The sequence below is a fragment of the Urocitellus parryii genome, chromosome 9 (genome assembly GCF_045843805.1).
Source record: "Urocitellus parryii isolate mUroPar1 chromosome 9, mUroPar1.hap1, whole genome shotgun sequence".
NCBI classification, from domain to species: Eukaryota; Metazoa; Chordata; class Mammalia; order Rodentia; family Sciuridae; genus Urocitellus; species Urocitellus parryii.
In genome coordinates, this window is record NC_135539.1 from 31,273,790 (window position 1) to 31,291,772 (window position 17,983).

At 38.0% G+C, this 17,983-nt stretch overlaps 1 protein-coding gene and 1 pseudogene across 1 annotated transcript in view; one reads left to right on the plus strand and one right to left on the minus strand.

Annotated features, from left to right (window-relative positions):
* The window catches only part of LOC144249033 (cytochrome P450 3A9-like), a 29,159-nt gene extending 14,485 nt beyond the window's left edge, over window positions 1-14,674 (minus strand). Inside the window, exons 1-2 of the mRNA XM_077802899.1 lie at window positions 14,586-14,674; window positions 13,233-13,384 (exon numbers count right to left, since the gene is read on the minus strand). Coding sequence (XP_077659025.1) covers window positions 13,233-13,384; window positions 14,586-14,674 — 241 coding nt within the window. The remainder of the gene's footprint in view (window positions 1-13,232; window positions 13,385-14,585) is intronic.
* On the plus strand, window positions 6,420-7,354 carry LOC144256877 (olfactory receptor 2AE1-like; annotated as a pseudogene).
* Window positions 14,675-17,983: the final 3,309 nt, after the last annotated feature.

Sequence of the window (17,983 nt, forward strand, 5' to 3'; positions counted from 1 at the left end):
AGTGAGCTCAAAGAGTTCAGTCACAGAGAGACAGACACTCATAATCAGATAAATTACATCAGTGAGTGGAGTGTAGATGATAAAAGTTGATTAAGTACAGAGCTTCAGCAGGACCAGGGTGTTATAATTGACTCCTGCTAGGGGATCCAAGATAAGTGACCTTGACCTAGGTCCTGCCTAAGCACAATCTGTGCCCAGAGCCGATTATTCTCTAACACATTACATAACAGCAACACCCTGTCTGAGAGGCAGAAACATTGTCCCCCCTTCTCTGCACCCACTGCTATAGCTCCTGAGAGGTCCTGCCTCCAGTATCTGAATTAGCCCTAAGGGCACAATCTCGAAAAAAGGAATGAGTAATAATATCCTCAGTTAAAACATTGCAAATCTCCTCCAAATGTACTTGGATGAGCTCACAACTTGGTGAACATATTCTCTCAGATTTCCCAAGACAGTATTAGAGGTTGTGCATGGGTCAAAATAACCCATTTTATACAACAAATGATATGGTAGTTGTAATCCATACGAATCATATTCCATGCTTTGTAATTATGTCAAAATGAATCCTAATGTTAGACATAACTAAAAAGAAAAAAAATTCAACACATTCTATTTTATGTCACTTGCATTGGGTCTTGATTAATACAAATCTGTAACCCAAGTTGACATAGCTGTGTCTATAATTCCTAAGGAGGAAAAGACCCTTCATGCTTGTTACTTACTATATAATCAGTACAGTTCTTGGAATGCAGCAGTCGCTCATAAAATATTTCTCAAACAATGAATAAATCATATAAATTGCCAATACTGCCTTAATTAAAACAATATTCTGTCATAAAGGAGGGTACCAGATAAAAGTAATAGCCTGTAGGTTTTGAAGCAAGTGATAATACATTTCCTCTACTTAAACAACAAGCCTCGATCTAGAGTCAAGGTAAGCTTATTGAAGCAAGGCATTTTAATATCTGAGTTGAGAAAAGAGAAACAAGAATAGCTCAAATATGCTTATGATTAGAGGAGAACACTGAGTGAATAAAACATGGGAGTAAATGAAATGTAGGGAAATGTACTGTTGTTTCTATATCTCCTGAAATGCTATTTTGTGTGGTCCATAGAATGGAAGCACCAACAAGACTGAGCATGGGAATTACCTGCTGCCATTTCTATAATATGACACATGGGGGAAAAAAAAACAGAAAAGTGGCCACTTGGCAAGAAGACACTCAGACTGTCTTCTCAAAAGTGTAGCATGGAAAGGGGCTACTGAGACCTGGATTCTGTAATGAACAAAACAAATCAGGGACTGTAGGAACAGTTACTCTGTATTATTAACTAGCCCCTAGAAAGAGTATTCCCATGTTATCTTCAGAACCAGATTCCCCAAATTATCCAGTTCCCCCACCCCTGCAAACAAACTTCAAGTACAGCCCCCTGGGATTCTCACCTCAGTGAACACAGCACAGACTAATTTGTATCTTGAGTAATGGTGCACAGAAGACATCTAGGGTGTCTTCTGAGTGGGAATCCCTGATGCCATCAGTCTTCAGATTTCTGTTCACCTCTGCTGACATCAGAGGTCCTGAGGGCCAGGGGGATGTTTCATCCCTCATGGAGCATGCTCCTCTTCCCTCATGACTGGCTCAGGTCAGGCCAGTCTGGCCTCTTCTGACCTCTGTAATTACTGATGAGGAAACATCTCTGTGGTATGGAAGGAGCTTAGTAACTGCATAACACATACATACTTGTATGTTACTACTAGGGAGTGAGGGTAAATGTATGACAAGGGTGCTATAGTGATCAAAACCACAGAGACTGCCAAGTGGATTTTTGTTGGACTCTGAGAGCATTGAGGATTAACCTGCTATTATGTTTAGTCTCTTACTCAGGTAACATGAATGGCCATTCCTATTTCCCAGGTGCTCCCATTTCCCAGGCTCTCAATCTTTTAATGGAAGGAAGTTCAAATATAAGTTCAGAGTCAAGAGGAAACATATGCACCACACCAAGTCCCAACTAGTAGGGGCTAAATGCATTCTGTTTTACTTAATCTGTCTGACAGGGCTCAAAATAATGAACACAGATTTTGAGAGGCTCCCAGAACACCATGTCCTATTGTTTGTGTGATGCTGCATCCTAGGGTAATTAGTGCAAACCATGATGAGTGAGCTGGACAAGTATTCTATCTAATATTCTGCTAAAAGATGCAGCTTCCAGGGTTAGAGGAGGAGTCTGAGTAGTACTTCAGCAAGTGCTTGTGTGGAAGAGCAATAGCCAATGTGTGGCTGGGAGGATGTTCTTCTCTCTCCATTTCACTTCTGTGCACAAATCTCTGCAGAGCAAATTGCAGGTAAGATAGTGTTGGGGCTTGAGGTGTTCAGAAGCCTTTATCAGAAACTAGAGCATTGTGAGATTATTCTTTAATCAATGGTGACATTTCATCAGCACACGAGGATGCTTCCTGAGAAGATAGAGAAAAACATAATTTAAGGGGTACAAATAAGAATGGGTTGCAAAAGAAGGAAGAGAGAATAGAGCCAGATTATGGAAAACTTATACCAAGGAGGTTCATAGAGAAAGTCAGAAACTAATGAAGAAAGAGAAAGAGATGTGTGTGGATAATTAGGTAGAAAAGATGTATGCAGATCATGTTGATTGGGTTGGAGTAATCAGGGGAACCAGGGTTGAAATTGTTCTCTTAGTCCACAGAAGCTGAGCAGGAAGTAACAGTGTGACATGACTGTCATTATAATTCTAGAGCGACCCTAGGACAGAAGAAACATAAATGTGAGCTCCTTTTTACTGATAGAGTTGAAATTTGATCAGGATGCATTATGTCCTGTGTTTTTGCTTGTATTTTTGAAGTTTATTTTTATACTCACATAATTATTTGTAATTACTGGTATTCACTCTTATAATTGTCATGATCACTTTCCTTCAATGGTGATGGTTCTTTCCTGTTAATGTACATCAGTGATTAAGAATATGTGAAAGTATAGGAAGATATTTAGGAGGTAAGACACAAGAATTAATAGAAGGCTCTACTTAATTTATGACTTTTTTGAGTCTAATTTCCCCATGGAGATCAACTTCTCATTCTGATTAGTGTTTGTGGGAGAACTGGAGAAAGGGCAGATTGGCGAGTGTGGCTGAATCAATGTGAAAACCCTAGTTTTGTCAGCATTTTTTGTCATCTGTTGACTCACAAATCTACCCAGGACATAGGTATGGTTGCTTTGTTTTGTGTCAACATAGCACTCATGCATTTAAAAAAATTTTGCTCATTATTCCAATAAAGACAACATAAAATATCCTTAAACTTAATATGGTATGACTATTCTATGTATAACCTAAAATGTAGTCAACTTTCCCAAGTAAGGTATATAAAATATTCAACCCTTTCATCATTAAGTGAAAAATTCCTCTTTTTTGTATTTTGTGTGTGATATTTATTCTGTTTCTACTGATTTATACTCCTTCATTTATATCCAGTTATTTAAATACTGAGATATGATTTAGGTATTAATCACACCTCATATTTGATAAGAGGATGACAATGAAATAAATGCTTAATGTGTATAATATAAATACAAATTCTTATCATCTTTTGAAGAAATTCACAAAGTATGGCAGTTTGTGTTCCTGAGGGTTGTCCACAAGGTCATTACTGGTTTTTATAACTATCCTATTTCACTCCACAGTCCATACTGTCTTGGTTCACAACTGGTCATTGTTCCTAGTCAGATGGGTGACCCAAACCTTCATCTCTGAAGAATCGGAGCCCTTATCAGTGTGACCTGACTTGGGCTTTAGTTTCCTATTGCCCTCCAAACAGGACCTGGGAATTCAAAGAGGCACCAAGAAAATTTCCTATGTCACACTTGCTCTTCCTCTCTGTATTTTGTAGTATAAACTCAGTTTCCCCTTCCTAGTCAGAATCAATCACTCCCTGCCACAGAGTGACCTTCTTCTTCACCTGTTGATTCAGCTATAATGAGCATCATAAGTGGCAGTAGGGCAACCTCAATTCTCGGAAAATGGAATCACTTTGTATCTGTGTAGAAGAATCTCTCCCTTTGTAGTTAAGTGTTTTCTATAGCAGCAGAACTGAAAAGTGCAGGAACAAATAATGTTGGTGGGTCATAGACATCAATATTATAGTGAGAGAACACACTCTCATTTCTATCCATTTAATGCTTGGGGTCTGATCCTATGAATCTTTGCTTTGGCAGAAGCAGTACCATAAATTAGATGCAGATGTGGAGCATGTACCACACCCTGGAGGACATTGTCCCAGCAATGAGAGGTGTTGTCACCTAGGTGTTGCTTGAGGCAGACTCTTACCAGAGTATTTCACCATTCTGTCAGGTTCTGTGTTTCAGGAAGATGGAGGACCTATGTTAAGTATAAGAAATCCCATGAACACAGGCCACATTTGCACACTTGTTTTCTGTGAATCAAGCTCCTTGATCAGGAGCAATGCTGTGTGGAATACTCTTATCGTGAATAAATCATTCTGTGAGTCCAGAGATGTTAATTCTGGCAGCAGCACTTCAGGAGAGGAAGCAAAATTCATACCAAGAGTGAGTGTTCAGTCCAGAAAAAAAAGGAGTCTCCCTTTTATGTTGAATGTGGTCCATGTCATCAATGTTCTATGGAGGGGCTGGCTGATCACCCCAGGTGTGATGTTTGGAACTCACGATGATCTTTGCTGTTAGCCATGAGTACTCAGCAGTGGCTTCAGACAGATTGTACTTGGTGAGTGTCCGTCTAAAATGCTGAATCCAGGGATTAATTTTACCCCTGATGCCATGTCCAGTTTGTTCATGGATCTATTGGCAAATGCCAGGACTGAGTGAGGAATTAGGGGTTGATATCCAATGTACATGGTAACCAATTTTTGGATAAGAATCTCTATCCCGTGGGTGGTAGTAATGAGTATTTCTTTCTTGTTTCCGTAAGAATATTTTTCATATATATCATTCAGAAAATTTTGAAGTTCCAGGATATTAAAGGGAACACATGTATCAGAGGAATGAATATCTCCCCTAGGTGAAATAAAGAACTTTGGATTTTCTCCTGGAGAAAGGGTTAATGTGTTTGCCTTCATGCTAGATGTATTGTATTTAGTTACACAGGTATCATTTTTGTATTTGGAGGTTAATCTGACTGATGGAGGTGTGCTTGTGTGCCAAAAGTTCAGAAGATGGACTGCAGTGACTTTGCGATGTGTGAGGTTAGCTAGGATGAACTACATCTCACCAAATTCCCTCTAATCCATTGTTTCTGTTTAAGGTGGGTCTCAAGAGGAGCTTACAGGGAGATTAGAGGGCAGAAGGGAAGCAGCCATCCTGTAGTACTAATATGTTGTTGCTGGTCTGCTGGCTCTAACCTCACTGGTATGGAGCAGTGGCTGGGCCTGCAGTTGTTCTACCTTCCCCAGGATTCTCCTTTAGGGTCTTGGAATTCTGGACTATGGGTGTGCATTCAGCTTCATTAGAAATCTGACTTAACTTTCTCATGTGCCTACATGAACATACCATATGGATCTCATCTGTATGTATATCCACAAGTAACTAATAAAAAATAATAACAAATAGCAGATCAGTAGAGTACAGGGAAGGGATCACAGGAAGGGAAGAGGAGAGGGAAAGGGGAAGAATGGGAACTGAATTGAGGCCTGTTTTATGCTTTTTTAATTATGTTAAAAGAAACCCATATATTTTGTAGAATTCAGAAGAGCCAATACAAAAAAAAAAAAAAAAAAAAAAAAAGAACCCCAGTGCCTAATTCCATAAGCAAGCAGACTGACACTTTTTGTTTTTTCTTGTGGGGTCACAGCTCATGCTTTTGGATTTTGTCTGTGTCTTGTCTGCCCTGCTTTGTACTGTCTTCCCTTTCTACTGCTTGTCCTGTAGACAAGCAGACTTAAACATGACAGCAGTACACCAACTCCTTAACCAGCTTCCACAAAGAAATAAGGCCAAAGTTCTGTAATGCAACCCTTAACAATTACATGCATAACTAATGGTTCAGCTGCTCTTGTTAGAACCTGCCTGGTAAAATAGGAAACATAATCCAACAACCATACAAACACAGACACACACTAACACAAATCACACATATGATTACACATACATATGCCTATATTTAGTAAGAAGAGTAATAAATTTTGGCCCTTAATCGAGTCTTGGAATTTCAAATGACCATGATTGTGATAAAAAAAATTTAGGTTTCTCTTGTTTTGAAAAAAAAATTGAATTTCAATAATTTCAGCTGCTGGATACTTACAAATAGAGACAAATCTCTTCACAAATGTTTTCTTGGATCAAGGGAGCTTATCACCCTGTACACAGGATCCCATATTTCTGGCATCACACTTTGTCTCTACTCCCTGTTTCCCCAGGGAGTAAGAAGGGACCATGTGGCTGAGGAATCAGAGGTCTCTGGCAGACTTCATCCTTGAATGGCTCTTCGATGACTCCCCAACCCCCTTTTCCTTTCCTGCCTGACCATGGTGGTCTTCCTTGTTGCACTGAGTGGCAACACCATCACCATGTTCCTCATCTGTGTGGATCATGGGCTTCACACCCCCTGCACTTCCTGCTTAGCCAGCTCTCCCTCATGGACCTAATGCACATCTGCACAACCATACCCAAGATGGCTACCAACTACCTGTCTGGCAGCAAGTCCATCTCCTTCTTGGGATGTGCCACCCAGCACTTCCTCTATTTGTCTCTGGGTGGTGCAGAGTGTCTACTGCTAGCTCTCAAGTCCTATGACAGGTATGTTGCTATCTGTCATCCTCTGCGTTACACTGTGCTCATGAGCAGGAAGTTGGCACTGATGATGGCCGTCACCTCATGGTTGGGGGCATCTCTGAACTCCCTAATTCACACAGTCATCTTGATGCACTTTACTTTTTGTGGATCTTGGAAAATACATCACTTCTACTGTGAGTATCCAGCTGTTGTGAAGTTGGTATGTGGTGATGTCACCGTCTAGGAGACCACAGTATATATCTGTAGCATTGTGCTTCTCCTCCTCCCCATCATCCTGGTTTCTACATCCTATGGCTTTTATCATGCACAGTGTCATTGAGATGCGTTCAGCTGGGAGTAAGAGAAATGCTTTTGCCGTTTGTAGCTCCCACTTTATTGTGGTCTCTCTCTGTTTTGGTGCCTGCATCTTCTCATACATGAGGCCCAGGTCCCAGCGCACTCCACTGCAAGACAAAGTTGGTTCAGTGTTCTATAGCATCATTACTCCCACTCTAAATCCTCTGATTTATGCTCTCCAGAATAAGGATGTAGCTAAGGCTCTGAGGAGAGTGTTAGGGATACAGATCACCCAGTGATTCCACTCACAGTTGTCCCATATAGAAAATGGAATAGAATAAGCTCCTTATGTTGATCTGAATAAACCTTTCAAGAATCCAGATCTCTGATTCTCTTTGTATACTGCAAGAAATAGGTGGCTTATGTATAACTTCAGTGTTTTAGCTTGGTTTTATGTATCCAAGCATCATGGGGCACATTTCACACTCCCTTAGAGAACTAGGGGAAAAGATTAAAAATCTCTCCAAAGAAGACTTAAAAAAGTTCAGTGACACTCCAATACATATTAAGAAAAAGATATAAGGGCTTTTACCATTAATGTTTTCATCCACAAACAGATATAAATGATGCCACTCAAGAGTATTTATGAAATGTAAAATCAGAATATCTTGCTTAATATCAGAAGCATGGGACATGAAGTGAAGTGTTTCTTGAAATCAAGAGTGAAACTGAGTTCCTGAATCAGTAAGTTTTTAGAAGAGATGTGTTATACATACAAAGTAATAGTTCCTGTACATACTATTTGTTAATTTGTTTTAATTAGTTCTACATGACAGTAGAATGTGTTTATGCATTTTGACATGTCATACATAGATGGGATATAACTTCTCATTTTTCTGAGTGTACCTGTTGCGGAATCATATTGGTCATGTAGTCACATATATACATACAGTAATAATGTCTGCTTTTTCTACTACCTTTCTTATCACTACATCCTCTTTCCTCCCCTCCCATCACTTCCCTCTACCTAATTTAAGGTGATGCTATTCTTTCCTAGTGTCCCCTGCCTTAGAGTGAATTAGCATCCACATATTAGAGAGAACATTTGGCCTTTGGTTTGTGAGATTGGCTTATTTCACTTAGCATGATTTTCTCCAACTTCAACCATTTACTGATAAATAGCATAATTTCACTTTTCTTTAAAGCTGAGTAATAGTCCAATGAGTATATATACCACATTTTCTTAATACATTCATCTATTGAGGGACACCTGGGTTGGTTCCACAGTTTATCTATTGTGAATTGAGCTGCTATCAACATTGATGTAGCTGCATCACTATAATATGCTGATATTAAGTCCTTTGGGTATAAACCAAGGAGTGGAATAGCTGGGTGAAATGGTGGTAAAACACATATATTTGACAAATATTTACTGAGTCCTTTTTACTGCTATGATCTAAGTACTGAGTCATGTATTTGGAATTTGCATTTATGAAATTGATCATTCTATTTTTAATATATATTTTTAGTTGTTGGTGGACATTTATTTTATTCATTTATTTATATGCAGTGCTGAGAATCAAACCCAGTGTCTCACACATGCTAGGCAAGTGTTCTACCACTGAGCCACATGCCTATCTCCAGAGTAGACCTCAACTTCTGGGTCCCCAGACCAAGTGTACTGGGCTCAATTAGTTCAGCAAGAATGCCCTCTACTGGATCTTAAAATTAATCATAAAAATTCAGGTATCATAGATACTGGGGCTAATAGATCTGTTCAATCTAGTAGATTATGGTCTAGGGGCTGGCCTTTACATATTGCACCTGCCAACATGGAGGGAATAGGTCAGACCTCTCAGCCTGCACAGAGAGCTCAGTATCTTCACTGGGACAATAAAGATGGTAACTCTGTAATTTTTAAGGCTTATGTTTTAGACATCTTTCCAGTAAATTTGTGGGGCCATGATATTTTAAGCAGCTTAGGTTTGTTATTAGTACCTTCAAATTTTATCATGTTTTTTGAGGGACTTAATAAAAAAAAGTTTCCTAGGAAATAGAGGAAAATTTACAAGGGTATTTACCTACAACTCAATCTTCCCAAGAGAGACTAATTAATGCACCCAGCCAAAACTTTTGGTAGGCCCCCTAACTTGATCCCCAACCCAGAGAACAGCAGAAAAAAATTCTTTGGCTCATAGAAGAGCCAATCTGGGTTAGTCAGTGGTCCATAACAGGGGAAAAACTTAAAATAGTCCACATGTTAGTTCAGGAACAATTTCAGGCTGGCCATTTACAACCTATGCTCAGTCCTTGGAACATCTTTGTAATTAAGAAAAAATCTGGCAACTGGAGATTATTACAAGATGTCAGGGCAGTTAATTGTGTTATTGAAGGGCAATTAATTGTGTATTGCACCTCAAAATGTACAAAGGGTATCTCCTTTTCAATATCTAGGTCATGTGATTGAAGGACATACATTCTGTCTCAAAACATACAAATTAGAGTCAAGGAGTTTCATATTCTTAATGATTTTCAAAAACTATTAGGTGATATAAATTGTCTGAGGCCATCTTTAAAGCTAACTCCTTCAGATTTAAATCCTTTATTCCAGATATTACAGGGAGAGCCTTCTCCAGCTTTTCATCAGGTCAGAGCAGAAGAAAAAATGGCTTTGAGGAAAGTTGAAATTGCTATTAAAGATGCTCACTTTATTAGAATTAACCCACAAGGGCCTTCATATTTATTGATATTAACCACTACTTAATCTCCTACAGGGGAAATATGGGAGTTATTGAGTGGATTCACTTAGCCTACTCTTCTCAAAGGTCTTTAACTCCTTTTCACGATTTGGTTGCTCAATTAGTTATCAAGGGCAGAGTTTTATAGCTGGTTGCATCAGAACTTAATATTATAATCATTCCATTTTCTGCTCAACAGAATGATTAGCTTTTCCAAACTTCTAATAATTGGCAAGTAGCTTTTGCTAATTTTCCTGGTCATATAGAAAGCATTATCCTTGTGATAAAATTATTCAATTTGCCTTTGTAACTACATTTAATTTTCCAAAGATTGTGCATGCACATCCAATAGATGGAGCACTAATAGTATTCACTGATGGCTCAAGCTCAGGGAAAGCAGGTTTTATAGTCATGCTCATACAGAGGTGGTACAAACCTTATCTTCTTCTACCCAATGAGCAGAACTTCAAGCTCTCATTTGTGCTTTATGTCTTTTTTGCAAATGAGTCCATCAATATTTATCCTGCCAGTTTATATGCAGTTTGAGTTGCAAAAATATTGAAACTTCAACTATTGAGTATACACCATCACAAGAATTATTTAATTTGTTTTATACCCTCCAAAGGACAGTACAAATGCAAAAACACCCATGTTTTATAGGCCCCATATGGCCCTACACTAATTTTACAGGGTCTTTAACATCATGTAATGATAAGACTGATAAATTGCTTGCTGTTTTTCAGCAAATATCTTTACATGACTGTGCACAAGCCTTGCATTCTTTGCATCATCAAAATGCTTCTAGCTTACATAAAAAAATTTAATATTACTAGAGAGCAACTTTGTCAAATTGTACATCACTGCCCCCAATGTGTTATACACACTCCATTTTTACCATCTGGGGTAAATACCCATGGATTAAAACCAAATCAGTTATGGCAAATGGATGTAACTCAGATTCCTCAATTTAGTAAGCAATTTTATGTACATGAAATTTTAGATACTTATTCTAGATTTATCTTTGCCACAGCCCATGCAAAAGAATATACTGAACATGCCATTTCTCATTTCTACCTGCTTTTGAAGTATTAGGATGTTCTTTACAAATTAAAACATAATGCGCCAGCTTATGTTAGCTCCTCCTTTCAACAATTTTGCCAAGAATTTCATGTTGACCATAAAACATGTATTCCTTACAACTCTCAAGGTCAAGTTACTGTAAATCAAGGTCGTTTATCTATTAAGCTACAATTACATAAATGAAAAAGGGGAGATAGTACTAAGACCCCCCCCAAATAACCTCAATCATGCTCTGTTCAATTTTAATTTTTAAAACTGTGACTCAGAGTGTCACACTGCAGCAGAGTGACACATGTCTTCCACAGCAACAGGTCCTTTAGGCTAAGTTTGGTGGAAAGATTTACAAACTTGTGAATGAAGAGGACCAGATCCAGTCATAATGTGGGGCAGAGGTCATGCTTGTATTTTCCCAGAAGGTACTTTTCTTTCTCTTTGGGTACTTGAATGTGCTATCAGGCATGGAGGACCTAGAACAAGGTTCAGAAGACTGAGGATTGACATAGAAATGCCAGACCTGATTCTCCACCAAGAGAAACTCTTGAATGAAGAGGGTAAAGAAGATGACTCAGAGAGACCCAATGGTGAAGCTACCCTCATGGAAGGAGCTGAAGAATCTGACACTGCAGGTTGAACAAATGATTCACCAGCAAGGAAAAACTCAGTCACCAAAAATGATGCTTGCCACAATACTAGCTCTATTGAGCTAGGTTTCCAAGACCTGTTGGGTTTTTAACATTTATATAAATGTCATCAGGTTGCATGCATCTACTGTCAATTACTTTCTTTTGTGAACACTACAGCTTTGAGATTAATACATTTTGAGATTTTGAAATCCAATTCATTCATTTTAATATTTGGGATCTGTAGTACCGCCCATGATATGAACCAACTGCAAAAAACTAAAAATTTTGTGCTTCAAAGGACACTATCAAGAAAGTGAAAAGATATCTATAGAACAGGACAAACATGTTACAAAGCATAATCTGATAAGAAACTGTGTAAAGAATATATAAATAGGGCTGGGGATGTGGCTCAGTGGCAGCGCGCTCGCCTGGCATGCATGCGGCCCGGGTTCGATCCTCAGCACCATATACCAACAAAAATGTTGTGTCCGCCGAGAACTAAAAAATAAATATTAAAAAATTCTCTCTCTCTCCTCTCTCACTCTCTCTTTAAAAAAAAAGAATATATAAATAATTATTTTTTCACTTAAATTATATAAAAATTTTTTGTTTTATTTTTAATTTGTTCCAATTAGTTATACATGACAATAGAATGAATTTTGACACATTGTACACAAATGGAGCACAATATTTTCTTCCTCTGGTTGTACATGGCACAGACTCACACCAGTAAATTTCTTAAGCCTTAAAACAAAAAGACAAATACTTTGGGTAATTGTGGGCAAAAGACATGGATAGATATGTCTTCAAAATAGTGAATCTGACTTATCTTTCCTATGGACATAGATGAATACCTTATAGTGAATCTCCATCATATACATCCACAAGCCTGGGATCCTAATTAGAATAAGGTATACTTTATGTTTTTATAAACATATCATGCATAACTAAAACGAATGAAGAAAAAAGTGATTAACATTGCTCAGAATCAGTAACCAATAGGAAAATGCATATCAAAACCACATAAGATGCCAACTCAAATCACTACAATATCTAAAATAACAGATGGAATCATGAAGTGTTAGGAAATAAATGAAGTAATTGGAACTTTCATATATTTTTGAAAAGAATATTAAATGATACAGCTATTATGAAAAACACTGAGAGAAGTACTTTGTAAGGCAGCAATTTCACTCCTGTGTATACACTCAGATAAAATTGAAAACTAGAAAAAAAGAAAAAAAATTGAAAACTAGAGTTCACAAACAAGTTTCACACTAATGTTCATACTGCATCGATCACAATAGCGAAAAGATGTAAATAACACAAACGTCCATCAACTGATGAAAGGATAACTAAATAGATATACAATGGAATATTATTTGGCCATAAACATGAAGTACTGATATATACTTCACGTGGAAACAAAATGCTAAATGATATCACTTTGCATCACAAAAGACCACATATTACATGTCTCCATTTTTATAATGTATACATCATATGCAAAGATAAAGAGATACAAAATATAGTAGTGTTTGTTTAGGATAAATGATTTTGAAAGATGACAGTTAAAAGATAATGAGTTTTCTGAGTTTTGACAATGGTGATGGTTGCATGTATCATTTAACATGCTAAAAATTATGGAATTTTACATTTAAGGAATCAAAAGTATGTAAATAATATCTTAATGAAGTTGTTACTTTAAATGAAAAAAGAAATGGTAATCCACATACTAATTATAAGAAAAAAAATATTTGGAGGACATCTGAACCAAGGATGTTCTTGGCTTTTTTTCACAAATGGATCTTGTGGATTGTTGAGGGAATTGACATTAACTCCAAAGAATGTGTTAATGATCACATCCATGTTGTAGCTCCCCAAAATTCTGAGGAGAGAAAAAAATGTAAAATTTTAATCTGTACTGCTTTACTCTCCTACTACACATGCTGGAAAAAGTGCGACCAGAACATTCACACACCATCAGAAATATCTGTTGAACAAATGACTAGTCCATGCTCCTATCAAATGGCATGAGGCAACTGCCCCTGTGCCAGGGGAGTTAGGGACACTAGGGTAGTGAGCTCAAGGAGTTCAGTCACAGAGAGACAGACACCCATGATCAGATAAATTACATCAGTGAGTGGAGTGTAGATGATAAAAGATGATTAAGTATGGAGCTTCAGCAGGACCAGGGTGTTATAATTGACTCCTGGTAGGGGATTCAAGATAGGTGACCTTGACCTAGGTCCTGCCAAAGCACAGTCTGTGCCCAGAGCTGATTCCTCTCTAGCACATCACATAAAAGCAACACCCTGTTCTGAGAGGCAGAAACATTGTCCCCCCTTCTCTGCACCCCCTGCTACAGCTCCTGAGAGGTCCTGCACTCCAGGATCTGAATTGGTCCCAAAGGCAAAATCTTGCAAAAGGGAATGAGTAAGAATATCCTCAGTTAAAATATTGAAAATATCCTCAAAATGTACTTGGATGATCTCACAACTTGTTGAAAAAATTCTCTTCAGATTTTCCATTACAGTATCAGAGGTTGTACATGGGTCAAAATAACCCATTTTATACAACAAATGTTGTGGTAGTTGTAATCCGTATCCTTTCAGGACCCTATCTCTGTGGAGATTGGAGGAAGAAGTGGTAGGAATATTTTATATTTTTCATTTTGCTGATATTCTCAGTGCAACCATGAAGAGATTTGTTGTTCCATAGCCTGCATTGTATCTTTCTATCCCTGATCAATAGGTACCAGAAACTTCCCCCAACCATCATTCCCTATGCTCTACCCCCAACTTCTGAGTGATCACATTCTTCATTGTAAAACATGTGTTTTGACTTACAGAATATCCACATTGATGATGAAGCAGATAAACTAATTCTGTTTTCTGTACACAGATGTCCCAGCTTCCCAGTCTTCTCCTGGGAGCCTCTCCTTCTTGGTTGGCCAATTGTGGTTGTGACTCCACACACTTGCTTTTGTCTGGTCAGGGAGTAGCTCAACAGTGGTAATTTCAGTTCCCTGGCAGGCTGATGGAAGGTCTTAAAACAGCTCAGAACCCCAGAGCTGGCCTGCTACTTACTCCTTCACAGTGACAGGCTCACCTTTCTTCACTTCCAGGCTTAGGTACTTCACCAATGCATCTCCATATTGGTTAATGATGGGGAACATCTAAGCACAAACACAACTCCACCCACAGAGGAGAATCAAGTCCTTAAGGCAGTGGTTTCCCTGGGATTATAAAGTATGAGATACTTATAATGAATCAAATAATATCTTTTCTAGATATAAAGACAAAAAGTCATTTGAAATTTTTCATTAGTTTCTTTTATTTATCCATAACAATAAGTTTCTTTTTGACATAATTATAAAATTATGGAAAATAATTTTGCACTTCTCTAATTGCTTGACATGTTGAACATTTTTTCATATACTCATTGATCTGTATTTCTTCTTTTGAGAAGGGTCTGATCAGTTTTTTTGCCCATTTATTGATTGGGTTATTTGATTTTTGGTATTAATCTCATTGAGTTCTTTGTATATTGTGAATATTAACACCATAAATGAAGTGCAGGGCGCAAAGATTTTATCCAATTCTGAAGGTTCTCTCTTTATGCTCTCAATTGTTTCTTGTGATGTGAAAGGATATTAGATTAGAGAAAATAGACAACAGTTAAATTATTTTTGTCTATTAAATTAAATTATTAAGTTCTTACAAGTGCTTAAGATGCAAGAGACAGTATCAGTGGAGACTCAGCCACGTGTGCTTTTTCCACTCAACAACATGGGCTTCATGGGCCATGCCAGTTAGGTAGGATAATGTGGCCAGCTCTAAAGTTTTGAGGACTTGATGAGAGAAGATGAAGAGGGAGGAAGAGGCAAAGCCTCCTCCCATTTGCTTGTGCCACACAAGAACGACAATAATACCTCTGGAACTGCTTTCATCAAGAATTATTAAGAAAATGGCTGCTGAAATTAGCTTATTTCACCCTAACATATTATGAAGTACTAAGTCATGGGAACATAGTGGTTTAAAATGTACTGGAAGTCCATTCTTCAAAGTCAATAGAATGAGGTAGGCAAAGAAATCCCTGTGTACACTTCTATTGAAAACTCCTAATTGACAGGGAAAAACAAATGAAATCCCCAAGAGTTTACAACTGCAGAAATAGTTAAAATAAAAGAAAGTAGAGGTCAAATCATTTCCCAATCTGTTCATCTCTGTCTCCACTTTTCATTCAAATGTATATAATAACTCCGAGATTTATATAAAGGTTGCTTTTACTAAAGTGACAATCTTGAATGGAGATTAAGCCATGCATGGTGCACATTTTAGAAAGGTCTGACTTAATGCCTCCTATGCAGTATTAAAGGCTCCTAATAAAGAAAAAAATTGGAAAACGTGGTAGAGGCTGGGCACTGGAGAGAAGGTGAGGCCAAGAGTGTTTGGGTCATCAGAGACTGAGAAAAGTCAAAAGTATGACATTCTTGGCCATGAACCTTGACACCTGGTGAAATCTGGGACCCTCGGCAGGAGGAGGAGCCCCTAAAAGCTTTATGATATTTAATTCCCAGTAATAGCTCTGGGCAGCATTGTCCTCTTGCCCTGGAGTGCCTCATCCAACAAGTCAACCCAAGGGAAGTTTCCAAAATACTCACCCCCACATTTTCCCATAATTTTCATGACATTGGGGGTCATATTGCCAAAAACCATGAGAGGAGAAACAAGATAATTTATATTGTTATTTTGAAAATATTGAGTCCTGCTTCTAATTGAGGAACCAATTATTCCAATCTCTTGAAATCAGACTGGAATATGGTCCATCACTGGCAGTTAGAGGGAAGCTCTTATTCTAAGACATCCAAAGGCAAAGAAGAGAAAATAAATGAGATATTTGAAAACGAAATTTAGAGTCCATCTTGAATTTTCTTGAAGTATTGTACATATTGAAGAAATTATCCTTCTTTTTTTTTGAGACAAGGTATTGCCATGTTTCCTATATTGCACAAGCTGACCTTGAATTTGTGATTCTCCTGCCTCAGCCTCCAGAGTGGTTGGGACTACAGGTGTGTGCCACTGTTTGGCCAGTTGTCCTTGAGTATGAATATGAAGCAAGCCTGGCTTTCTGTATTATTTTCTCATTTGAATGGACTGTTTCTGAAATCCTACCAACTTTGAATTATACCATCTACATGGATGTGAAAAAACCAAAGCTGAGAGAAAGTGAGTGAGTTTCCCAGTAACATTCACAAGGATACTTTACTCATTTTTTTCCCTAGATCTTTTTCATTTCTCTCATGAATCTCCCTGAAATACTTGGAAAATTAGGAAGTTCAAGGTACCAGTCACCTCTAAGTTGACCATGTTGATGTGATTAGCTTAGTTGGTTTTTTCACTACTGAGACCCTGATTAGAACGATGTATAAAACTAAGATTTACTGGGACCACAGTTTCAGAGGTCTCAGTTCATACACAGCTTCCTCTGTTGCCATGGTCTCAGGTGAGGCAGAATAACATGGCAGAAGAGTGTGAAGGAATAAAGCAGCTCAGGACGTGGCACCAGGAAGCAGACAGAAACTCCACTAACCAGGGACAAAATGATGCCCTGAAGCCAGGTCCCCAGTGACCCACCTCTTCCACCAACACCCTACCTGCTTACAGTTGCCCCCAGTTAATCCTTACTGAGGAAATAGCGTACCGAGTAGATTAAGGCTTTCACAATCCAATCACTTTATTTCTGAACATTCTTGCATTGCCACACACATAAGCTTCTGAGGGACACCACAACCATAACAGTGATTCTCATGCATGTTGTAGAGTGAGAAAGAATAAGTGAGGATTGACAAAATGGAGTCACCTTCCAGTTTTCCAGATCAATGTGGAAAAGATGGGGAGATGCCACCCTACTTATGGGAGTCAATAAATTAAGTCCTTGCTCTATGATTTTGCTTCTAACATTTAAAAAGAATTTTTTCTGTTGTTATGTTTCAGGGGTGATGCTTTCAGGATGCACAGGAGACCCCAATTATATGGACCTTACAGCCTGTCTAGTAAACAGTTTATCTGGGAAGTGTGAAGATTAAATGATTGTTTTTCCAAAGAGAACATAAGTATGGTATTCTCAAATGGTCATTAGATCTCCAAATTGTAGAAATAGAATCTAATTAAGAAGCCTCAGACTTTGGGAAAGATAATCTAAGCAGAGAGCAGCATATCCTCTAACCATCTGGATTAGAGCTCATGAATTTCTATCCAGTATTCAGGCCCTGAGTCAAATATCTTACCAGGTTAATCACCAGTGCAAGCCACAAATTCACATTTCTTTTGGAACACTCCATTCAATTGACTTAAATTTTAATAATTTTTAAATCATCCAATTTCTGCTCATTTTATATCACTAAATTTGACCTTGTTGAAAAACAATACTCACCTTGTGGTTAATTATGTGAGGTCCATAGATAAGAGCTGTCTTATCTCTT